Consider the following 21,488-nt stretch of genomic DNA (forward strand, 5'->3'; position numbering starts at 1 on the left):
AATTTGTTATGTTGGCGGCAAATAAAGATTATTAGTGTTTGTTTTGTTCCAAATTAACCGGTTTATTTGTAGAAAAATTATCGTACCGGTATCAAATTCAAATCTTTATGCTCATTTTAAGATATTATATCAAATTTGAAAAAATTAAACCATATTTATTCTTTCAATGAACCATTTTGCATATTAAAACGCCATTTTATTATTTTATTCATGCGAATTTCGCATTCACTCTTCACAAATACCGGTATCCATCTTGAAATACACCGGCCACGCCCCCTTATTACCCACCTGCATGGGTGCTTGCGCCTGTAAACATTATAATTCAAGACTTTTAATGAACCAGCGTTAAGCTGTCACATTTTCCTGTCATGATGCAGTGAAACAAGAGTGGAAATGAGCCTTCTAAGGGGATTTTTGAGGAAGGGCGGCTCGCAGAGGCAGCAGCTGAGCACCTGGTCGGCCCTGGCCACGGCGTTCAACGCCAAACCGGAGCCTCGGCTGTCCTTCACCAAGAACGATGTGGTTTGTTTCACCCTCTCTTCTTTCCTGTGAATTTAATTTAAATTTTTTTTACTTTCTAGGGTTTGTTCGGAGTGGACGAGCTGCGGAGCGCGGACGGCTTCCACTTGCTGCAGCAGCAGGCCGAATTCGAGACGGAGCGGCTGATCGAAGAGACCGGCTCGTCGGACAGAAAGAGAGCCATGGTTGCCGTCTTTGACGACATGTCCGACAGCCTCTGCAGGGTGGCTGACCTCGCCGAGTTCGTCAGGGTGGCCCATCCTAAGTCGTCGTACGCACTCGCCGCCGAGAACGCCTGCATCGCAATCAGCGGCGTCGTCGAGAGGTGCTGATTAGTAATATTATTTTTTAATTAAAATGAAGGGAGGTAAAGGGACGCCCCTTGCAGGGCAGGGACGGGATGCTCTGTTGATCTCTGAGCCAAAATATTTTACAAATCTGGCCCATAGGGGCCCCACAGGGGCCTTTTGACTGAATTCGTTCCCTATCTTTCCATGTAAAAAAAATCAGCAAAGGTGTGAATTTTAGCGCAAAACCCGAGCAATCGACGCGTTTAATTGCGAGGAGGCGTGTAGTAAAGTCAGATACTGAATCCGGCTCATAGGCGAATTTAAAAAAAAATAAACCAAAAGCTTTAAAATAAAGCCGATTTGGGGGGCGTTGGAAGCGGAAGTAGTGGGCCGCGAAAACAATTAAGCAAAACGACGCACAATTTTACGCTGAGTCTGACAAACTTTGGTTTTTTTTCTGCGACCGATAGCAGCGGAGTTATTAATTTTTAAAGTACAAAAACGCGTTTTGTGACATTTAAATTTTTGTTTTCGGGGTACAGGCGGGGCCCTATGGGCCTGACGGTGCTGATTCGATTACCAATCGATGCCCCTTGATAAGGGGCGTCCGCTCGTGCACGGTTTTCCAAAATCGGACCATTTTTCGAATTTTAACGAATATATTTCGGCTACTTTTTTTTAAAAGGTCGAAGTTTTCAAAATTAATGGTTTTATTTTTATTAAAATTCGGCCTTTTTACCGATCGTCGACCACGACCCCTCATCAGAAAGGTCTTTGGTTGGGCTTTAACCTGGGATACCCTAACGACCTTTTTCAGGGTACCTCGACCTGAGAGGCACTCCTAGGCCAATTTTTAATGCTTTTTAAGTCCTTCGAGCACATTAGGCAACGATTTTTCATCCTTGCCTGCATCGATCTTCCTTTCCGAAGGGCCCAAGGGGTGCAAATAACTTTTTTGGCATTATAATTTTCATTTGGCCAATTTTCCTTTGCTTAAAATGTCCGTCGGTCAATTTTCCAACTTAATAAATTAAATTTTTAGATTAAACACCCATCCGAGGCTGTACCAGCGGCTTCGTGCGGTTCTAGGCCAAAAGGACCTGGTGCCGACGAGCGTCCTGGATGACCACGTGGCTGAATTGTTCCTCTTCGACTTCGAGCAGAGCGGAATCCACCTTTCCGAGTCGCAGCGGCGTCAGGTCGTCAGTCTGAACAACTCCATCCTCCAGTTCGGGCAGAAATTCATGGCTGGCTGCGTGGCAGCCAGGTCCGTGCCCAAGAACCAGTTTCCCCTCAGCACCAGGCACCTGTGAGTACCCTCCCCTCATTCAGGGTCGATTCCCCTCAATTAGCTTTGAATAAAAGTTATCCCTGCTCAGGTTCGCGGCAGACGGTGACAACCTGCTGGTGACCGGCCTGTACGCCGACTCCTCGAGCGACCTGGCCAGGCAGACTGCCTATAAAATGTTTTTGCAACCTGACCCGATGCAGGAGTACTTTTTGTCGGAAATGCTGAGCCACAGAAACCAGCTCGCGCAGCTCTGCGGCTTCCCCACCTACGCCCACAGGTGTGATTTATAAAGCGAATCGACCTGAAATTTTCCTGACCTTTGAGGGGAATTTCAGGGCTCTCAAGTCGAGTACTGCCGAGACGCCGCAAATGGTCTCCGAGTTTCTCGAGCACCTGTCCGTGGAGCTGAAGCCCAGGGCGGAAATCGACTTCCAAAGCATGCAGCGCCTCAAGGCCGCGGAGAATCCTGACTCGAAGGTTGATAGTATGCCTTCGAAACTTACCCTCAACTGATTTTCTTATTTTTAAAGGAGCTGGCCGCGTGGGACGTGCCTTACCTGACGCACAAGGTGAAGAAGGCGTGGCTCCACCTGGGAAGCGGAGCAGAATTCGCACCCTTCCTCTCACTCGGCGCGTGCATGGAGGGGCTGGACAAGTTGCTGCACAGCCTCTACGACATCCGCCTCGTCAACGCCGAGATCAAACCTGGCGAGACCTGGAGCCCTGAGGTCTACAAACTCGATGGTTTGGATTGATTGTTTTAAAAAGTTCGGATGAATTTTTATAATTTTTTATTCAGTGGTTCACGGAGGGGAGGGCCTGCTAGGTCACATCTACTGCGATTTTTACGAGCGGACGAACAAACCAAACCAAGATTGCCACTTCACCATCAGGGGAGGCAAGCAACTCGCAGATGGAACCTATCAGGTACAAGAAATAAATATTATCTGAAATTGTTCGCTACTTTCTACTGAGACTTTTTGATTACTGTGTAAAGAGCATGCGCAGTTCCTACCAGTGGTTTTCACGCATGCGCAGTGACATTTTAATGTTTTCTCTACATCACACAATTAAGTTGGAAGTAATTGCGCATGATTTTTATTCATAGAATTTTACTGCGCAGCCTCTGTAGAAAAAGATTTTTTGGTATTTTTTTCCGATTGAGGTTTAAAAAAGGTTTTTGCGACTAATTAACCCTAAGGAACCAATTAAGCTCACTTAAAATGCCTAAAAAGCTCTTAAATCGGGAGAGAAACCTTCTAAAAGACGATCTATGCTCTAAATTTGACGGTTTTGTAGCTTTGGACAGTTGGTAGAACTGTCTAATTGCAAATTTCGGCTACATGCTCTGTAATTGAAAGTTCTAACTTGTTGATTTTACGTTTGTGCGGAAATTTGGCCGATCGCTCGCCCCGCCCACTTTTATATTCCTCCGAGTCAGCTGATCGAAGTGAAGTTGACTCCAGGTGGTAGACCCCTTGGATTACTATCGCCTAGAGCTAACTTTTTCTCGATCAGCTGACTTGGAGGGATATATAAGTAGGCGGGGCTAAAGGTCGGCCAAATTTCCGCGGCACGAACATGCATTCTTAGCTTCTAAATATTTAAGAGTGCTTTGAACACCAAAAATCAACATTTTTAACGCTATTTTAATTTGTCTAAAGAATCCGATCGTGGTGCTGATGCTGAGTCTTCCGACGCCGCGCTGGTCGAGTCCGTCGCTGCTGTCGCCGTCGATGGTGGACAACCTGTTTCACGAGATGGGCCACGCTGTGCACTCGATGCTGGCCCGCACAAAGTACCAGCACGTGACCGGCACCCGCTGCGCCACCGACTTCGCCGAGGTGCCGTCCGTGCTGATGGAGTACTTCGCCGCAGACCCCAGGGTGAGTTTTTCAAGCCTATTTTTATTTTAAAATTGTTATAAACGGGTCTGCAGGTGATTCGCAGCTTCGCCAAGCACTACCAGACGCAGGAGCCGATCCCGGACGCGATGCTGGCGCGGCTGTGCGCCTCGAAAAACGTGTTTGCCGCCTCTGAGATGCAGCTGCAGGTGTTTTATTCGGCCCTGGACCAAAAATACCACGGCCAGCACCCTCTGACCAACACCACGGACATCCTCAAAAGCGTCCAGAGCAAGCACTACGGCCTGCCTTACGTAGAAAATACGGTATTGGTTTTTTCTTTTTGTTAAATCATTAGGGGCCCATTGACCGACCATGAAATTTATTCTTAAAAACGTAGAATTTCACTGCGAGTCTGTGAAACTTGGATTTTTTACTCTAAGACCCATAGAAGCCGAGATATTAATTTTTTAAGTTCAAAAAACGTGAAATGTGACATTTAAACTTTTGTATTTGGGGCCCAGGCGGGGCTCTATGGGCCCGACGGTGCTGATTCGAGTACCAATAGACGCCCCTTGGTAGGGAGCGTCCGCCCGTGTTTGGTTTTCCAAAATCGGACAATTTTTCGAATTTTTACGATTTTTTTCTACAAGTTTTTCAGAAAAGTCTAAATTTAAAAACAAATTGGTTTTATTTTTATTAAAATTCGGCCGTTTGTCCGATCATCGACCACGACCCCTCATCGGACAGTTCCTGGATCGGGCTTCCACCTGGCATACCATAACGACCTTATTCAGGGTACCCCGACCTGAGATCTGCTCCAAGGACGGTTTTTAATGTTTTTTTTAGTAATTTTGAGCACATTATTGGAGATTCTCGGCAATGAAATTTCGTCCTTGCCTGTCACTAACCTTAAGATTTAAAAAAATAATTTTTAATTAAAGCTCTGCTTCATAAAAAAAATGAAATGCAGCAACCTTGAAAATAAATATTACCCAATTGTCTTAGGCTTGGCAGCTGCGGTTTAGTCACCTGGTGGGGTACGGCGCCAAGTATTACTCGTACCTGTTGTCGCGGGCGATCGCGTCCTGGATCTGGCAGCAGTACTTTGAAGAAAACCCGTTCTGCGGCGACGCCGGGGAGCGGTTCCGCCGGGAGTGCCTGGCCCACGGAGGCGGCCTCCCGCCGCGCCAGCTCGTGGCCGCAGCGCTCGGAAAGCAGGTGTCGCCGCAGGAGCTCGCCTCGGCGCTGGTGCGCGACCTCGAGACCAGACACAGCCTCGTCGACCGCGTCGTCAACGCCTGCCAACCCTGATTGTGAGCAACAGACTGAATTTAGATACAAAAAAAACGACTCGCTCCGATTGTGAAATGAAAGATTGTCCAACAATGTCTGTATATTAATTGTTGTTAGATTGTATCAAGTAAAATAAATTCTTATCAAGAATGGAATTTATTTTGTTTTTCTCTTAATTATTATTCTTGGAAATTGTTTCCACTGCGATTATGTGCGAATTCAGAGATAAATTACCTTTCGGTGGTGTTATTTGATGCTAAAAAACCCTGAAGAATCCTATGGATTCATTTGAAGCCAAAATTTGCCTGATTATCGTTGTAAAATTTTCTAGAAAAGTTTCTGTAAAATGATGAGGACTGTCTTCTTACTTGAAATCTGGTTTTATTTCACAACAAAGAGTTTCCCTGAAAGGTTTCGTATGCTGTCGGACAGATCCTGACGAAGAGGAATTGATAACTGCCAAGAAGAAGTGGTCAAGCGCTGTAAATTTGAAAGAAAATTTGGATTTTAATGTAGCAAGGTCGGATCCCTTTTTGATTATTACAAATTTTTATCTCCTTGAGAGTACCTGAATTCCTTGGTGGCTCTGTGACTTATTTTTACCGAGAATTCCCGCTCCTGATTCTTATTTCCCGACTCCTCTCCCGCCGAGCCCGTTTTCTTTTTGCTGCAAAAATTTATTCTATGCTCGCATACTTACAAATTTTTGATAGAATTCTACCTGTAATTCAATTTCACAAATAATCTTGAAAATTAATGCGATTTCTCTCTCCTTTGGTAGGTGTAAAAGTGCGTTGAAAAGTGCAGTGTGAGTGTTGCGTCATCCGACTGTCCAGTTCGCGGCGCCGGGGACGTGGTTTCGGAGCAGAATTCCATATTTTTAAAATTTCAGCCAGGCCGCAATCAACCTTTCCATTTTTTAAGCTTGTCTTTGCGTGCATTCATTCTTGTTTAAGCTCAAAATGCTATTTCTTTATTGCGTCGGGTTGGAGCGAAATGCTGAAAAAATAAAAATATGCTTAAAATGAAATCCAACTCCAGGCATATCCGGCAGAAGCTATTCCATTGGAGATTAAGATGAACGATTTAAGTGATTAGCAAAGTCATTTTATTGTTATCCACGCAAGTCTACAGACATACAATTTAGCTTCCGCGATGATTTCTCTTCCCCGCGCTTTGCATGAAGATTGAACGCAGGCGTAGCAGAAACCTGAAAATCCTTTGGAGAGGACTGGAATTGCAACTTAAAAAATTAACTATCACTGAACAAAAAAGAGGATTTGCAGGATCTTCTCAGTGACGAGGAAAAGCTTTGCGATTTTCTAGTTCTAAGGGCGAAAATCTAAAAATTATGAGTTTCCATTTCTATTTAATTAATGCCCCGATGTTCCCGGTCTAACCACAGACATATCTCTCATTCTTAATCAGTCAAGATGAAATGAACAAAACCACTCAAACGTGAAAGGATCAAATTTGAATATTTACAGCATATATTCACACTCATATACATTCTAAGTTGTTACGCGAAAAATTAAAAATCTAATCAAATTTTTTGTGACGCTAATTTATTTTAAAACATACCAGTAACAATGCATTCATATTCCATATACTATAGTCCAAAATATTTACAAATATACAATTTATTTGATACATTAAAACCAAAAATAAGATAATAGCAACTTATCCAATAATCCAAAAGTCCCAGAAGTATTAAGTTCTAAATCTACCAGTAAGCCAACTGTGATTGATTATTCATTTCTTAATACTATTTACACTCATAATTCATAGCTAAAATGTTACAAAAGTGGATAAATTATATTTTACAATTGAAAAAATAGCATCATAGTAAAATAGGTTTGGGCCCATGTGATTATTATCTAAATAAATAACAGCTTTTTAACCAATAGTCTAGACTTTGCAATTGAGAAACGCAATAATATAGATCGTCCTCCCTGCCTTCGTCTGGTTAACTTTCTCTTCGCACTCTTTTCGCTATCAAAATTTAACATAAACTACGGCTTTTCCGATCATTAACCATTAGGTCAGAATAGTTAAAGCTTTTAGACTTTTAAAGGTTTCTCAATTGATTTTCATTTGCTGTAACACATCGGAACATTGTTCGTCATTCCTAATCTTTTCATTTACTTCGGCACCATACACGAGCAGTATTTGAACAATTTCTTTCACTGGATTATTCTTAGCCGCGAGAAATAAAGCAGTCTCTCCACGAGAATTTTCTACATTTATCTCGGCGCCTTTCTCAAGCAGCTCTAGGATGATTTCAGAAGCTGGGTTTTGTTCAGCGGCCAAATGCAGTGCTGTGTATTGATCATCATTGTCTTGTGCGTTAACTTTGGCACCATTTTCAAGTAAAATTGTAACTATTTCTGAATTTTTATTCCATCCAGCCGCTAGGTGAAGGGGTGTGAATCCTTTTTCATCTTGCGAATGAACGTCGGCGCCATTTTCGAGCAGATTTTGGATCACCTCTGCATTTGGGTTACTTTCAGCGGCAAAATGCAGTGCGGTAACTTTATTATTGTTTTGAGCGTTTACTTTGGCACCTGTTAGTAGCAAAATTCTCACTATTTCCGTGTTTTCGTTCCATCCAGCAGCTAGGTGAAGGGCTGTATTTCCATCATTGCATTGTGAATGAACGTCAGCGCCGTTTTCGAGCAGTTTTAAGACGATTTCCGAAGCTGGGTTATATCTAGCGGCCATATGCAGTGCGCTCCATTTTGAATTGTCTTGTGCGTTTACTTTGGCACCATTTTCCAGCAAAATTCTCACTATTTCCGTGTTTCCATTCCAACCAGCAGCTAGTTGAAGGGCTGTATTTCCATCTTTACTTTTTGAATGAACGTCGGCGCCGTTTTCGAGCAGCTTTTGGACGATTTCTGAAGATTGGTTATATCTAGCGGCGAAATGCAGTGCGGTCAATTTATTATTGTTTTGTGCGTTTACTTTGGCACCTGTTTGTAACAAAATGTCCACTATTTCTGGGTTTTCATTAAATCCAGCAGCTAGGTGAAGTGCTGATGATCCATCCGTACTTTGTAAATGAACATCGGCACCAATTTCAAGCAGTTTTTGGATGATTTCTAAAGATGGGTTATATCTAGCGGCAAAATGCAGTGCGGTCCAGTTTTTTTTGTCTTGTGCGTTTACTTTTGCACCGTTTTCGAGCAAAATGTTAACGTTTTCTGGGTTATTATTACTCTGAGCAGCTAGGTGAAGGACTGTACATTCATCTTTACTTTTCGAATGAACGTCGGCGCCGTTTTCGAGCAGTTTTTGAATCACCTCTGCATTTGGGTTATTTTGAACGGCGAGATAAAGTGCGGTCAATTTCTCATTGTCTTGCGCGTTTACTTTGGCACCTTTTTCGATCAAAACCTTCACTATTTCTGGGTTTTTGTTCAACGCAGCAGCTCGATGAAGCGCTGTATGTCCATCTTTACTTCTTGAATCAACGTCAGCACCGTTTTCGAGCAGCATTAAGATCACATCCGCATGTGGCTTTCTTTCAGCGGCTAAATGCAGTGCGGTCAAACTATTATTGTTTTGTGCGTCTACTTTGGCGCCTCTCTCTAGCAAAATTCTCACTATCTCCGTGTTTTCGTTCCATCCAGCAGCTAGGTGAAGGGCTGTATTTCCATCATTGCATTGTGAATGAACGTCAGCGCCGTTTTCGAGCAGTTTTAAGACGATTTCTGAAGCTGGGTTATATCTAGCGGCCATATGCAGTGCGTTCCATTTTGAATTGTCTTGTGCGTTTACTTTGGCATTATTTTCAAGCAAAATTCTCACTTTTTCCGCGTTGTCATTCCAACCAGCAGCTAGTTGAAGGGCTGTATTTCCATCTATACTTTTTGAATGAACGTCGACGCCGTTTTCGAGCAAAATTTGGACGATTTCTGAGACTGGGTTAAATCTAGCGGCGAAATGCAGTGCAGTCAATTTAATATTGTTTTGTGCGTTCGCTAATGCACCATTGTCAAGCAAAATTTGCACTACTTTAGGGTTTTTATTCCACCAGGCTGCTAGGTGAAGTGCTGATGATCCGTCTTGATCTTGTGAATTAACGTCGGCACCGTTTTCGATCAGCTTTTGGATCATTTCTGGTGCTGGGTTAAATCTAGCCGCGAAATGAAGTGCGTTCATTTTATCATTGTCCTGTGCGTTTATGTTTGCACCATTTTCAAGCAAAATTTTCGCTACTTCCGGGTTTCTATTCAACCCAGCAGCTCGATGAATGGCTGTATATCCATCTTTACTTTGTGAATGAACGTCGGCACCGTTTTGGAGCAGTTTTTTGATCACCTCCGCATTCGGGTTATTTTCCGCGGCGAAATGTAGTGCGGTCTCTTTGTCATTGTTTTGTGCGTTTACTTTCGCACCATTTTCAATCAAAATTTGTACCATTTCTGGGTTTTTATTCCAGAAAGCAGCTCGATGAAGGGCTGTGTGCCCACATGTAATTTTTGAATGAACGTCAGCGCCTTTTTCGAGCAGTTTTTGGATCACTTCTGCATTTGGGTTATTTTCAGCGGCCAAAAACAGTGCGGTCACTTTATCATTGTTTTGTAAGTGTACTTCTGCACCATTTTCAAGCAAAATTTCCACTATTTCAGAGTTACTATTACTCTGAGCAGCTAGGTGAAGGGCTGAAGATCCCTTGTTGTTTTGCGAATGAACGTCGGCGCCATTTTTGAGCAGTGTTAAGACGAATTCTGAAGCTGGATTGTATCTAGCGGCGAAATGCAGTGCGGTCCAATTTTTATTGTCTTTTGCGTTTACTTCTGCGCCATAGTCAAGCAAAATTTTCACTATTTCTGGGTTACTATTGCCCCGAGCAGCTAGGTGAAGAGCTGTTAATTCTGTTTGATCTTGAAAATGAACGTCGGCGCCTTTTTCAAGTAGTTTTTGGATCACCTCTGCATTTGGGTTGTTCTCAGCGGCCAAATGCAGCGCGGTCCAACCATCGTTGTTTCGTGCGTTTACTCTGGCACCATTTTCAAGCAAAATTTGGACTAATTCTGGGTCTGGGTTGCACTCAGCAGCCAAATGAAGGGCTGTATTTCCTTCTTCATTTTGTGAATCAACTTCGGCGCCGTTTTCGAGCAGTTTTTGGACCACCTCTGCAGTTCGGTTGTTTTCAACGGCGAAGTGCAGTGCGGTTCGATTTTTATTGTCTCGTGCGTTTACTTTTCCACCTTTTTCTAGCAAAATGTTAACTATTTCTGGGTTACTATTACTCTGAGCAGCAAGGTGAAGGGCTGTATATTCATCTTTACTTTGCGAATTCACGTCAGCGCCGTTTTCGAGCAGTTTTAAGACGATTTCTGAAGCTGGGTTATATCTAGCGGCGAAATGCAGTGCGGTTCGATGTTCATTGTCTGTTGCGTTTACTTCTGCACCTTTTTGAAGCAAGATTTCGACTACTTCTAAGTTTTCATTGAAACCAGCAGCTAGTTGAAGGACTGTATTTCCATCATTACTTTCTAAATCAACATCGGCGCCATTTTCGAGCAGTTTGAAGATGACTTCTGGAGTTTGGTTGTGTCTAGCGGCGTTATGCAGTGCGGTCCATTTTTTATTGTCTTGATTGTTTACTTTAGCACCTTTTGCAAGCAAAATATTTACGATTTCTGGGTTTGGATTCCACCCAGCAGCTATGTGGAGGGCTGTATATCCTTCATTACTTTGTGAATGAACGTCGGCGCCATTTTCTAGCAGTTTTAAGACGATTTCGGGAGTTTGGCTATATCTAGCGGCCAAATGCAGTGCGGTCCATTCATCATTGTCTCGTGCGTGTACGTTGGCACCTATGTCCAGCAATCTTTGCACGATTTCTGGATTTTCATTCCACCCAGCCGCTAGGTGAAGGGGTGTGAATCCTTTTTCATCTTGCGAATGAACGTCAGCGCCGTTTTCGAGCAGCTTTTGGATCACTTCTGAAGCTGGGTTATTTTTTGCGGCAAAATGCACAGCGGTCCATCTATCATTGTCTTCTGCGTTTACTATGGCACCCTTTTCAAGCAACATTTGGACTATTTCTGAGTTTTTATTATACCGAGCAGCTAGATGAAGAGCCGTCAATCCTGCTTGATCTTGTAAATGAACGTCGGCGCCTTTCACAAGTAGTTTTTGGACCACTTCTGGAGATGAGTTGAATCTAGCGGCGAAATGCAGTGGGGTCCATTTATCATTGTCTTGTGCGTTTACTTTGGCGCCTTTTAGAAGGAAAATTTCCAGTATTTCTGGGTTTTCATTCCACCGAGCAGTTAGATGTAAGGCTGTTAATCCTCCTTGAGTTTGTGTATGAACGTCGGCGCCGTTTTCGAGCAGAATTGCGACAATTTCTGGAGCTTGGTTATATCTAGCGGCCAAATGCAGTGCGGTCAAATCTTCATTGTCTTTTGCGTCAACTTTAGCTCCCATGCCAAGCAAAATTTTCACTATTTCTGCGTTTTTATTGCAACGAGCAGCCACGTGAAGGGCTGTCCATCCATTTTGATCTTGAGAATCAACGTCGGCACCATTTTCGAGCAGCTTTTTGACCACTTTCACATCTGGTTTAGACCTACCAACCAAATGTTGGAGAGCGGTTCGGTCTTGTTCGTTTCCTTCGGTACCTTTTCCAAGCAAATTATTAAGAATCTCTTGATTTTCATTTAACCCAGCTGCTAGGTGATGGGCTGTGGTTCCTTCTTTATCTTCTGAATTATCTTCAACAGCGTATTCTAGTTGCTTATGGACCATTTCTGTAAGCTCGTGAAACACTGCGGGGTAATGCAATGGTTTTCGTTTGTGCAAAATATTCACAATTTCTGGGTTTTCATTTGACCCAGCGGCTTGGTGAATGTCTTCGATTCTTTCTTCATGTTGTGAATCAACGTCAACGCTGTATTCTAGCAGTGTTTGGACCATTTCTGCAACTTCGTTGTTTCCAAAGGCGTAATGCACAGTGATCCGCTTTTTATCGTCTTCTAAGATTACCTTGTTATTTTTCTCATTCATCATATTCAAAATTTCTGGGTTTACGTTTGACCCAGCTGCTAGGTGAAGGGCTGTGATTCCTTCTTCGTCTTGTGAGTTAACGTCAATGCCATATTCCAGTAGCTTTTGGACCACTTCTGATGCTTCGTCATTTTCAAAGGCGTAATGCAAAGCAGTTCGCCTTTTATTGTCTTGTAAGTTTACTTTGGCCCCTTTGTCAAGCAACATATTCACAATTTCCGGGTTTTCATTTGACCCAGCTGCTAGGTGAAGGGCTGTGATTCCCTCCTCATCTTGTGAATTAATGTCAACGCCGTATTCTATTAGCGTATGGACCACTCCTGTAACTTCATGATTTTTAGCGGCGTGATGCAAAGCAGTTTGTTTTCTATTGTCTTGTAAGTTAACTTTGGCACCTTTTTGAAGCAATAATTTCACCAATTCTGGGCTTTTACTATACTGAACAGCTAGGTGAAGAGCTGTTTCTCCATTTAGATCTTTTAAATTGACATTGGAGCCCCTATCAAGAAGTTCTTGCACTAAAACTATATCACTAGAGCCAACGGCATAGTGCAAAATTGACTTTCCAAATGAATCAAGTTGATTTACTTCAATATCGAACTTCAATACAAGCTGTAGTGCCACTTCCCATTTTTTTCTCGCACAAGCCAGCAGAAGCAGAGTGTTTTTTAAGCTGGTTTCAGCGTTTTTGTCCACTTGTGTGTTTCGCAAGATCCAAATAGCCACTTCCTCGCTGCACTTCTCGTCAGCAATCGCCAGGTGAAGACAGCTTTCTCCAGTGTTGATTCTTTCGGTTGCTAACCTGCTGTTCTTTTCGTGTACCATCTTGACCATTTCAAGGTGCCGCAGTGCCAAATGCAAAGCGTTTTTACCGTCTTCATCTTTCAATGAGAGATCGGGGTTGAGCATCTTGAACATTTGTCTCAAATCCTCACGACATATTTGTCTTACTAATTTCATAGCGTTTGTCATTTTAGCACAATCCACAAGTAGTGCTTCTTCGCAAGATACGTCCTTCCCATTCTCCGTGGAAAAGAAAAAGTCAATGAACTTCCTGCACTGCACTAATTCATCGTTGAACAAGGGTACTTCTTCAGCTACTGGATTTTTTGAGTCATATAGAAACTTTTGTGCGGTAAGGAATTCTGCAAACGTTTGGTGAGTGAAATCAACTCTGTCATTGCAATATATTACAACTCCGAAAGTGTTGATCTTTTTCAAATGTAACTTTGTTATTAAACTATCTTGGTCAATCTGCACTCCTGCTACAAAACGAGAGGCCACCAATTGAATGAACTTCAATGATCTTTCAATCGCCTCCTCTCCAACATCTTTGCCTCCATTTTCTTTCACCAAACTTAATTTTACTCTTTTCCGCACAATTTTGTCAAAGATGTCATACAAGTTTCCTTTGCCTTCGTACTCGGCCAACAAGGTGAGATAAAGTGGGTTTCCCAGAATGTTTTGATCTTTGAAGTTCTTCCTCAATTCATCGATGTCTTGCTGGCTCTTCCGTGCCACGGTCTGCAGAATCTCGATTTGCTTTGCTTCATCAAGGGGTTCAATCTCAACTATCGTTGTGTTCTTGATCCGGTCTTGAATGTAGTGCACTTCATGAGGCCTGGTTCCGATGAAGAGTGGGACTCTTGCATTATGTAATGCAATCAAAATTTTGATGATTTTTTCTCTGAAGTCTGGACACACTTCGTCAAAACCGTCGAGGAAAACAATTGCTTCTTTCTTCTCAATCCACTGGATAATGTCGTCCTTAGAATTGCAAGTTGTCTTGGCAAGGAATTCGGTTTCATCCACTTTCATTGGTGGCAGGTTAAAAATGTATCGATAGTGTTTTTTCAGTGGAATCAGCAGGATTTTAAACCCGTCATCAAATTTCGGGAGTTGGTGCGCCATTTCTAAGAGTACGGTCGATTTGCCTGCCCCAGCAACTGAATTAAGCAACCAAACAATGCTCGCGTCAGCTGAATCTCCCACTGCAGAGAGAGCTTCTAAGCCTTTGACAGAATTAAACTTTTTCGAAGGTTTAATGTCGCTCGGATTTTCTGAACGACTCATCGAATTTTTGTTTCCCTCAAACAATCGCTTCGCCTCTTTCATTAATGTTTCAAAGTCGATCTTTTTCTCATAAGGAGGTTCCATAGAATTTATAATTCTTAACATTTGGCCACGGAGGCTTCTTGTCTTTTTAAGTTTGAAATCTGGGTTGACAAAAATTCTTGGCCAAGTAGGAAATTTGAGGAGATATTGCAAAGTAGAATTGAGAAGAACCACGTCTTCTTTTTTGGACTCACGAGTTAGCAGAGGCTCCAGAAGTTCTTGCAGGCTCTTCTCGTCGATTTTTCCAAGAAGTTCAATCAAATCCTCTGATGCATCTAAGTGAGATTTTTTTTTTATTAAAATGCCTCAAAGACCTGAAATATGTTAAAATTACCTTCATATTTTAGAATCAATACTAGCCAGCCACTGTGGTTTGTAGCAGAGACTTGTAGTTCTTTCATGTCCGGAGATATCTAAATATAATTAAAGATGTGTTACCAAATAATCTTTTGCATTAGTTCTAGTAGAGCTCTAGAGCTTACACTGTCCGTTTGAGGTGCTTCTGCGTTAACAACGATCAGAATTTTCGGCTTTCCAATCATTTTGTCGTTATTAGGGCCGACCAAACTGTGTAGAATGTCCGTGATTGGAGTCTCTTTATCCTTTTGCACGCGCACGCAGACTTCCTTGTGTTCGTTTTCACACACAGGGCCAAATATGCAGGTCAAAATGCAGCCCACGTCTGGTTCCAACTCGGACACTGTAAAATCAGCATTAAAATCCATTTTTGACTCTTTCTTTGTTCAATTTTGATACTCACCCATCTTAAAATAGAAATCCATGGATGTTCCACTCAGTATCCAGTCTCTAATTTCGAAGTCTAGTTTGCGAAGAACTCTCTCCACTTCTTGCACTTGTTTGCTTCGGACGACAGATAGAATGAAACCACTACGACCCCTAATGTCTCTTCCTTCATCCGATTTCCAGGAAAAATTTGCAGAAAATGGTTGTTTTCTGACTTTGCTCTTGTCCCTTTGCGCATCAGTGTTTGAAAAAGATTTTGCTGCTATTTTCGACCTGAAAATTTTGTTAAGATTCTTTTATACCGCTTGCTAGATTCTTTAGATTTACATGATTAGTCAAGTAGGGTTGTTTGTATCGATATTATCCGTTTCATTAGAGAATACTCACTTTGAGATAGTGAATTTTCTGTCCTGTGTAAACATTTTGAGCTCTGGTGTCTGCCCCAGAAGAGTGTTTTCCACAAAGTTTGTGGAATTGCGTGACTTTTGGTGCATTCGACTCTGAACAGTGGTGAAGAATTTCAACAAGGGCTCATCATCGGCACTGTCCAGACAAAAGCAGATGTTTCTGACAAACCATGAACCATTTTTATTAGTGTTTGCCATTGTCGCTGTAAATATTTTTAAAAATATATTAGTGTCAAGTAAAGAGCAATCGTTGCGGTTTATAATATTACTTTCTACTGTCGAATAGAACACGACAAAGTTTTGCATTCCTGGGCGAGTGGTGATTCGGCACGAATTCTTGTTATCATACTTCTCGTATGATTTATTTATGTCAAACTTTGAATCCTCCAACGTACCCCGACATGGCTGAAAACATGGTGTGAATATTTATATTATTTATCTCGCAATTTACTTGGTATTTAGTAATCAATTGTTTGTTGTTAAGCTCACCCCAAAATTCACGATTTTCAGACAGTTGCCGAATCTCTTTAGGCTCTGTAAAGAGTCTAGTACTTCATCTGTAGTGAAACGTTCATAATCATTTGTTTCCCTATCTATGTGGTCAGTCATTATTGTTCCATTTTCAGTCCCATGAGAGAGAATGAAAAGCACGAAAACAGAGGGCACATCATCTAAATCAAAAGTGATCATAAGATTATATGAAATTTAATTTGAACGAGGTACCTTTTAAGTTGAAAAGCTGCAAAAGCCCTTCTTGATCGCCAAGAAGTTGGAGTAAAGTCTCTTTGTTCGGTGACATGTTACGGAAATTGCAATTCCGGTTTTCCCCGAAGGAAGTCTTGAGGTTTTCTACGTCACAGGTGTCTCCATTTCGGATAAATTTAGGATCGTTTTTGAACTCGTAGTGAATGACTAGGACACAAACACTTAAAAGAGCAATATAAGTTTCTAATTTGATTTAAATCAGGAAATTTACTTGTCTGCGTTTTGTCTGGTGACACGTCCATCTAATTCACTTTCAAAAAATCCCAGATTTGCTAACCTTTTAATTTGATTGTGTGTTTCACCTGGAATAAAAAATGAGCAGCTATTTATTTCTGCACGACTCTACTACAAGTAATGCCGGAGTATTAAAGCACGCGCATAATAGAAAAATACCTTTAACATCATTCTCCGGGAATTCCTTTGACTCGATCGTTACTTCCGTTTCAACCTCTGTGTTGTCCGTTGGATTTGCTCCTGCAGAAACAATTTGTGACTGCCCCGTTTGCTGATGGGATTGGGTGTTTTCCTAAAACATTGTCGAAGAAAGTTTGTTTTTATCATCGTCTAAGGTTTTAGGTTCTTGACCTTGACGTCAATAGCAAATCAGAACTCACAATTGGTTTCATAGAGAAAAATCTAACTGTACCTGCTGCTGCTCGTCATTTAGTTGACTTCCTGAAGCGACAGAATTATCCAAACGTCGGTATTCTTTTGGAACTTTGATGTTGCACGTTTGAACATACTGTTGAAGTCCTTGGACGGTGGAAGCAGTGGCAAGAACGAGACATTCTTTCTGATCTGCCTCGCTCAGCAAGTGCTCGAAATCTTGGTCAGTCTTGGGTTTTTGGTCCAGGAAAGTTCCATCGTGAAGGTCTACCTCCAAAGACTCGTGCCATGCTGATTGCAACACACTTCCCCAGAATTCTTGTCCAAGAGTGTTCCAGGCAAGTCCTGGATTCGAATGTCTTGCTTTTGGTCTTGGTCTCAAGAACTTTGACGGTACAATGAAGTAATTTATTTTAGTGTTCGTGTCCAAACAGTAAGCGAAATAATTTGTCTCTATTTCCATCTTACTGGGATGACTGCAAAGTCATTTTCACAAGCTGTTTAGTGTTTCCATTTGATTTTAAAACTGTAATCAAAGAAATTTCCAATACGAGAATAAATATAAATTCAAAATAATTTATTAATTACAAAAACAATCGATTAAACGATTTATTAAATGGCAACAAAACATGTCTAGCAAGACTAGAGAGTTAATCTTAAAAATATTTTCTTTGTTTGATGACCAGAATAACAATATCGATTTAGATCGATAAAAGTTAATCGATTTTTTCAAAATGGACGTGTCAGCGGGATTGTCTCAAGCACTGCAAAATAACATTTGTATTTTAATGCAGAACGTTCTTCAATGCCGGGCTTATACACTACATTTTAATTTTCATAACTTCATTCAGGAAGCGGCTTTTTTTCATTTGTTTGCGCAGCGCGAACGGTCTCTCTCCTGTTTATTTCGTAGAGGTAAAAGAAACATATATCCATTTGTGCGTGCCGCGAAGTGGCGAAAAAATAGCACACTTTATTCCGGCCAATGGCCTTTCAAAGCTGCCGTTCAGTTCACAAAATAATTAGGCATGGTAAAAGGGTGCGAAAATAAAGCAACAAACCGATATCTATATAATTGGCCACCGCGAGCGACGGACCTCGTGCCAGTCGTGACGTCACTCGTTGGGGGAAAAGGCCCTGAATTTTAAATTAAATAATATTAACGGCAGGAGAGTGGCCATCCGTGCCATGCAACGCGAGAAACGATTGTCTGCACCCCGTGGGGGATCATAAACGGGTAGTAAACAAAAATAATACGGTCCGAGAAGAATTTTCGCGTTAATTGGACGGCGTAAAGCGATCTCGAGCTCAGCCGCGCCAACGAAGTCCCCCGAGCCCACTCCAGGGGCACTGATGATGCTAGTTATTTTGTAAAAAAAAGCCAAAAATCATCAACCTCTTGAGAGTCTCATCCTTATCTATGATGCTTCTGTCAGCTTTTCACTCAAATATTGACGCGTTTTCTTATCTACGTGCTCTATATACGTGGGTTAATGCAACCTTGTGTTTTTTATCTCTGGTTTTCACGTCGCGGGAACAAACAAAGTCCTTCTTGTTTAAGAAATTATGATTTTATTTTCACAAAAATAACTTTCAATAAATTTCGGGCCCGGTGAGCAGCTGCCAGCCACGCCAGCCGCCGGTAAAAAATGTTCAAAAAGTAAAAAGTGCAAGAAAAATTGTCTTCAATTTAGTTCCTCTGGCACTACCAAATTTTACGTTTAAAATATTGTCAGCCGTGCCAGCCACCGGGCAAAAAAAAAAAAATATCCGCCAGCCACCGCATTAAATTTCGCGGCTGAGACTTCTATAGTTTTGACATATTTTTATGGCACTGCAATGACTATTCAAGATAAAATATGAAATCTTGTGGCGTGCGTTACCATCCGCGTGGGGAGCGTCTCTAATTACCTCCAATAATTAAATAATATGCGTATAAGTTTACAATGTTAGTTATAACAACACATTGCGCATTGCGATCGCAGATTCAGTGTACTTACATTACAGCTGTCCTTGTCCTCTCGAGGTGGTTAACAAGCGGAATCAGTCCACGATTTTCCCACAAAATGAGTCTACCTTTTGCTGCGCGTCTCTTTTAAACGCGCGAGATAACATCTAAAATTTGGACTTTCGACACCAGCCGATAATATTTTCTAGGCCAGCAATAATTTTACTGCTTTTCTTATCTCGACTATGAAGATTTCCGACGCTGATAAATCTTGTGTAGAATTTCACGGGTAATAATCCCCGAAAAAAAATCAATTCAATTTTCAATATACGAAAAGAGGTCGAAGAAAATCACCTCGACTTTCGACCTGTGATGTTTTTCAGGAGCTGCAAAAAATCCCGTCCAATTGACCTCTAAACTCGTAAACAAACGTGATCTCCTAAATCCAAAGGCAGCGGCCAAATCGAAGCGAAGGTCAAAGCTCTTCGTGGCCCGATAGAAATAATAATAATTCACGCCTCGCGCCTCTCCCTCCACTGCTTAAAATGTGCGTGTGTGCGTTTGTGAGAGAGAAAGAGAGAGTTTGCGGCAGCTGCGTGCTGGCATAAAATTTGGGATCGACTGCTATTTTTATTCTGAGCTTCAAATAATTTGGGGACAGTCAACTGTTCACGAATCATACAATTTTATGCTATTTATTGAAGCAAACTAAAAACTTATAAATATATTACTAAGGACTTTGTGCAAGAAACAGCACAACTATATCAATAATAATTTACGCTGCTCATCTACATATCAATTTATGGTTAGAAATTAGCTTCTTTTCAACTCTCACCGCTGCAGCAGGTCGAAGGTGGACCCAATTCTTCTTTTCCTCCTCAAATCACGCCGCGATCCTGATCCTATCAGATGATACTTTAGCTCTCGCACGGCTGGCACACTCAAAAGACGCACCGCGCGGCGTGTTAATGCTTTCGAGATCTAAAAGCGGCAGAAAGAGTCCATCACTCGTGTGCTGCCAGGAGAGCAGTCGCGCTCCATCTGTCACCCGCCGCGTGATTCAAAAAACAATTAGGCAGACCCGGGTTTTTAAAAAGAGAAATAATAAACAGGATTGAAGCAAAGGGCCTTTTTCATAATTTAAAATCTTTTTTTAAGGTATTCGAATTGAAGGTTAATAAATTTGATAAAAGATATGCCTCATTTTAAAAATGGAGGTAAATTTTCAGTTTTTTCATTGTGATTTGAATGAAATTGCAATTTTGGGGACAAATTAAGACTCGACAAACAGTGGCCAGTATTTTAAATAACTAAAATGCCGGAACACAATAAAAATAAAACATATATATTATATTTCTCCCTTCAATGTGGTTCGCATGGCTGCTCATGCTTGAGACTCGAGGGCTCACCGCGGTGCGCAGGGAAATTTATTCTCTCCTGAAAGCCAAGAAAAAGCGGGTCTGCTAGTCTGGTGCATCGACGCAACGATTCCGTCCGGCGTCGGGTAAAAGTGCTTTTAAATCGGGTTGCCCTGCTCGTTCTTCATCCCTCTTCAATCACCGGGTCAATCAAAGAGTCTACAAATTGATGATTTCAGTTGATTATCGAACTGACTTCTCCTTCCTTATACAATTTTAGTTACCCTCGATAATTCTCTATGCGATTTCTCTTCGTCTCTCCCCTCGACGCTGCTTTTAATTCCGGCCGCTTCAATGTTCCTATTTTTACCTCCTTCTCTCCGAACACACAAGTCGCGATAACGCAAAAGCGGCCTTGACACTGAACTCCTTTCTAATCGGCATCCCAAAAAACAAACAAGATTAACCAGCTAAATTTTACACATCGAATTAAATCAATAAAAAATAAAGTGGCCTCCTCTCTGATGGTCGCTTTATAGAGTATTCATGATAATAATTATGATCTCACAATTAGCAGAGCCCAATTTAGTTCGGAAATATTTGTATAATTTCTCAATTTAATAATTCATGTATCTAATAAAAAAAATGTCGCATGGCTCGATTCTCGCCTTATTTTAAATGGTCATTTTTTAAATGGAGCGATCAACAATTAACACGCTACTGCCACCATTTCAGTAGATAACAAACTTAAAACGTGGTTTTCGCACCTAAAGTGTTCGAATTGCATGACGTCACAGTTCTTGCCAAGCAGCAGATAAGATAACTCTCGCAGTTAGTTGCTACGTGAGGGCAGCACCTCTCGCACCCGCTGCTTCCTTCTTGGGGCGGCCAGCACAGGGTTGGCGCTGATGCAGCGGCTGTTGCACTTCGTTGGCGCCGCCGGACAAAGCCATGCTCGGCAAACTGCAGAAGGTGTAAAGGTTTATTGGGCCCTTCGACCCTGGAGGGTGCACCTTTTTGAAATGATTCAGGGCTGTGAGTTAGTTAAGCTGCAATTATGCGTTTGTACTTGAAAAATTTTGTGGATTTTTAAAAGGAAATTGTTATATTTAATTCCATGATTTTAAATTTTACATAATTACAAATTTAGTGAGATTTTTGGGTCATTCGACTGTCCAGTTCGCGGCGCCGGGGACGTTGTTTCGGAGCAGAACTTCCAGAAATAATGCCGGAAAGGTGCTGAGTGCAGGATCGATTTTGAACTAGCATTGCGTATTTTTAA

The 21,488-nt window shown here is 41.8% G+C and overlaps 2 protein-coding genes and 1 long non-coding RNA gene across 3 annotated transcripts; 1 reads left to right on the top strand and 2 right to left on the bottom strand.

The window, feature by feature from the left end:
• Positions 1–305: 305 nt before the first annotated feature.
• LOC135943156 (mitochondrial intermediate peptidase) lies at positions 306–5,395 on the top strand. The gene is made up of 10 exons (XM_065489584.1): positions 306–522; positions 582–844; positions 1,852–2,118; positions 2,189–2,377; positions 2,436–2,577; positions 2,631–2,844; positions 2,900–3,027; positions 3,765–3,986; positions 4,040–4,270; positions 4,953–5,395. Exons 1-10 carry the CDS (start codon positions 394–396, stop codon positions 5,256–5,258), a joined length of 2,091 nt encoding a protein of 696 aa, XP_065345656.1. The 5' UTR covers positions 306–393; the 3' UTR covers positions 5,259–5,395.
• Positions 5,396–6,829: 1,434 nt separating this feature from the next.
• Positions 6,830–15,142, bottom strand: LOC135943881 (uncharacterized). Its single transcript, XM_065490547.1, has 4 exons — positions 15,139–15,142; positions 14,861–15,078; positions 14,713–14,791; positions 6,830–14,653 (listed from the first exon to the last, which is right to left on the bottom strand). Exons 1-4 carry the CDS (start codon positions 15,140–15,142, stop codon positions 7,320–7,322), a joined length of 7,635 nt encoding a protein of 2,544 aa, XP_065346619.1. The 3' UTR covers positions 6,830–7,319.
• Positions 15,143–16,265: 1,123 nt separating this feature from the next.
• Positions 16,266–17,048, bottom strand: LOC135941940 (uncharacterized). Its single transcript, XR_010575031.1, has 4 exons — positions 16,941–17,048; positions 16,688–16,820; positions 16,506–16,596; positions 16,266–16,455 (listed from the first exon to the last, which is right to left on the bottom strand). It is a non-coding gene; the product is annotated as an uncharacterized LOC135941940 (long non-coding RNA).
• Between the last annotated feature and the right edge of the window lie 4,440 nt (positions 17,049–21,488).

This window comes from Cloeon dipterum, chromosome 4 (genome assembly GCF_949628265.1).
Source record: "Cloeon dipterum chromosome 4, ieCloDipt1.1, whole genome shotgun sequence".
NCBI lineage: Eukaryota > Metazoa > Arthropoda > Insecta > Ephemeroptera > Baetidae > Cloeon > Cloeon dipterum.

Bases quoted from the DNA above. Each gene is read 5' to 3' on its own strand.
- LOC135943156 (XM_065489584.1), top strand. From the start codon at position 394: ATGAGCCTTCTAAGGGGATTTTTGAGGAAGGGCGGCTCGCAGAGGCAG. The intron at 3,987-4,039 runs GTGAGTTTTTCA...ACGGGTCTGCAG, and splicing joins ACTTCGCCGCAGACCCCAGG to GTGATTCGCAGCTTCGCCAA. The intron at 4,271-4,952 runs GTATTGGTTTTT...CAATTGTCTTAG, and splicing joins TGCCTTACGTAGAAAATACG to GCTTGGCAGCTGCGGTTTAG.
- LOC135943881 (XM_065490547.1), bottom strand. The intron at 14,792-14,860 runs GTAAGCTCTAGA...AATTATATTTAG, and splicing joins AAGCACCTCAAACGGACAGT to ATATCTCCGGACATGAAAGA. The intron at 14,654-14,712 runs GTAATTTTAACA...AATCTCACTTAG, and splicing joins ATTGATTCTAAAATATGAAG to ATGCATCAGAGGATTTGATT.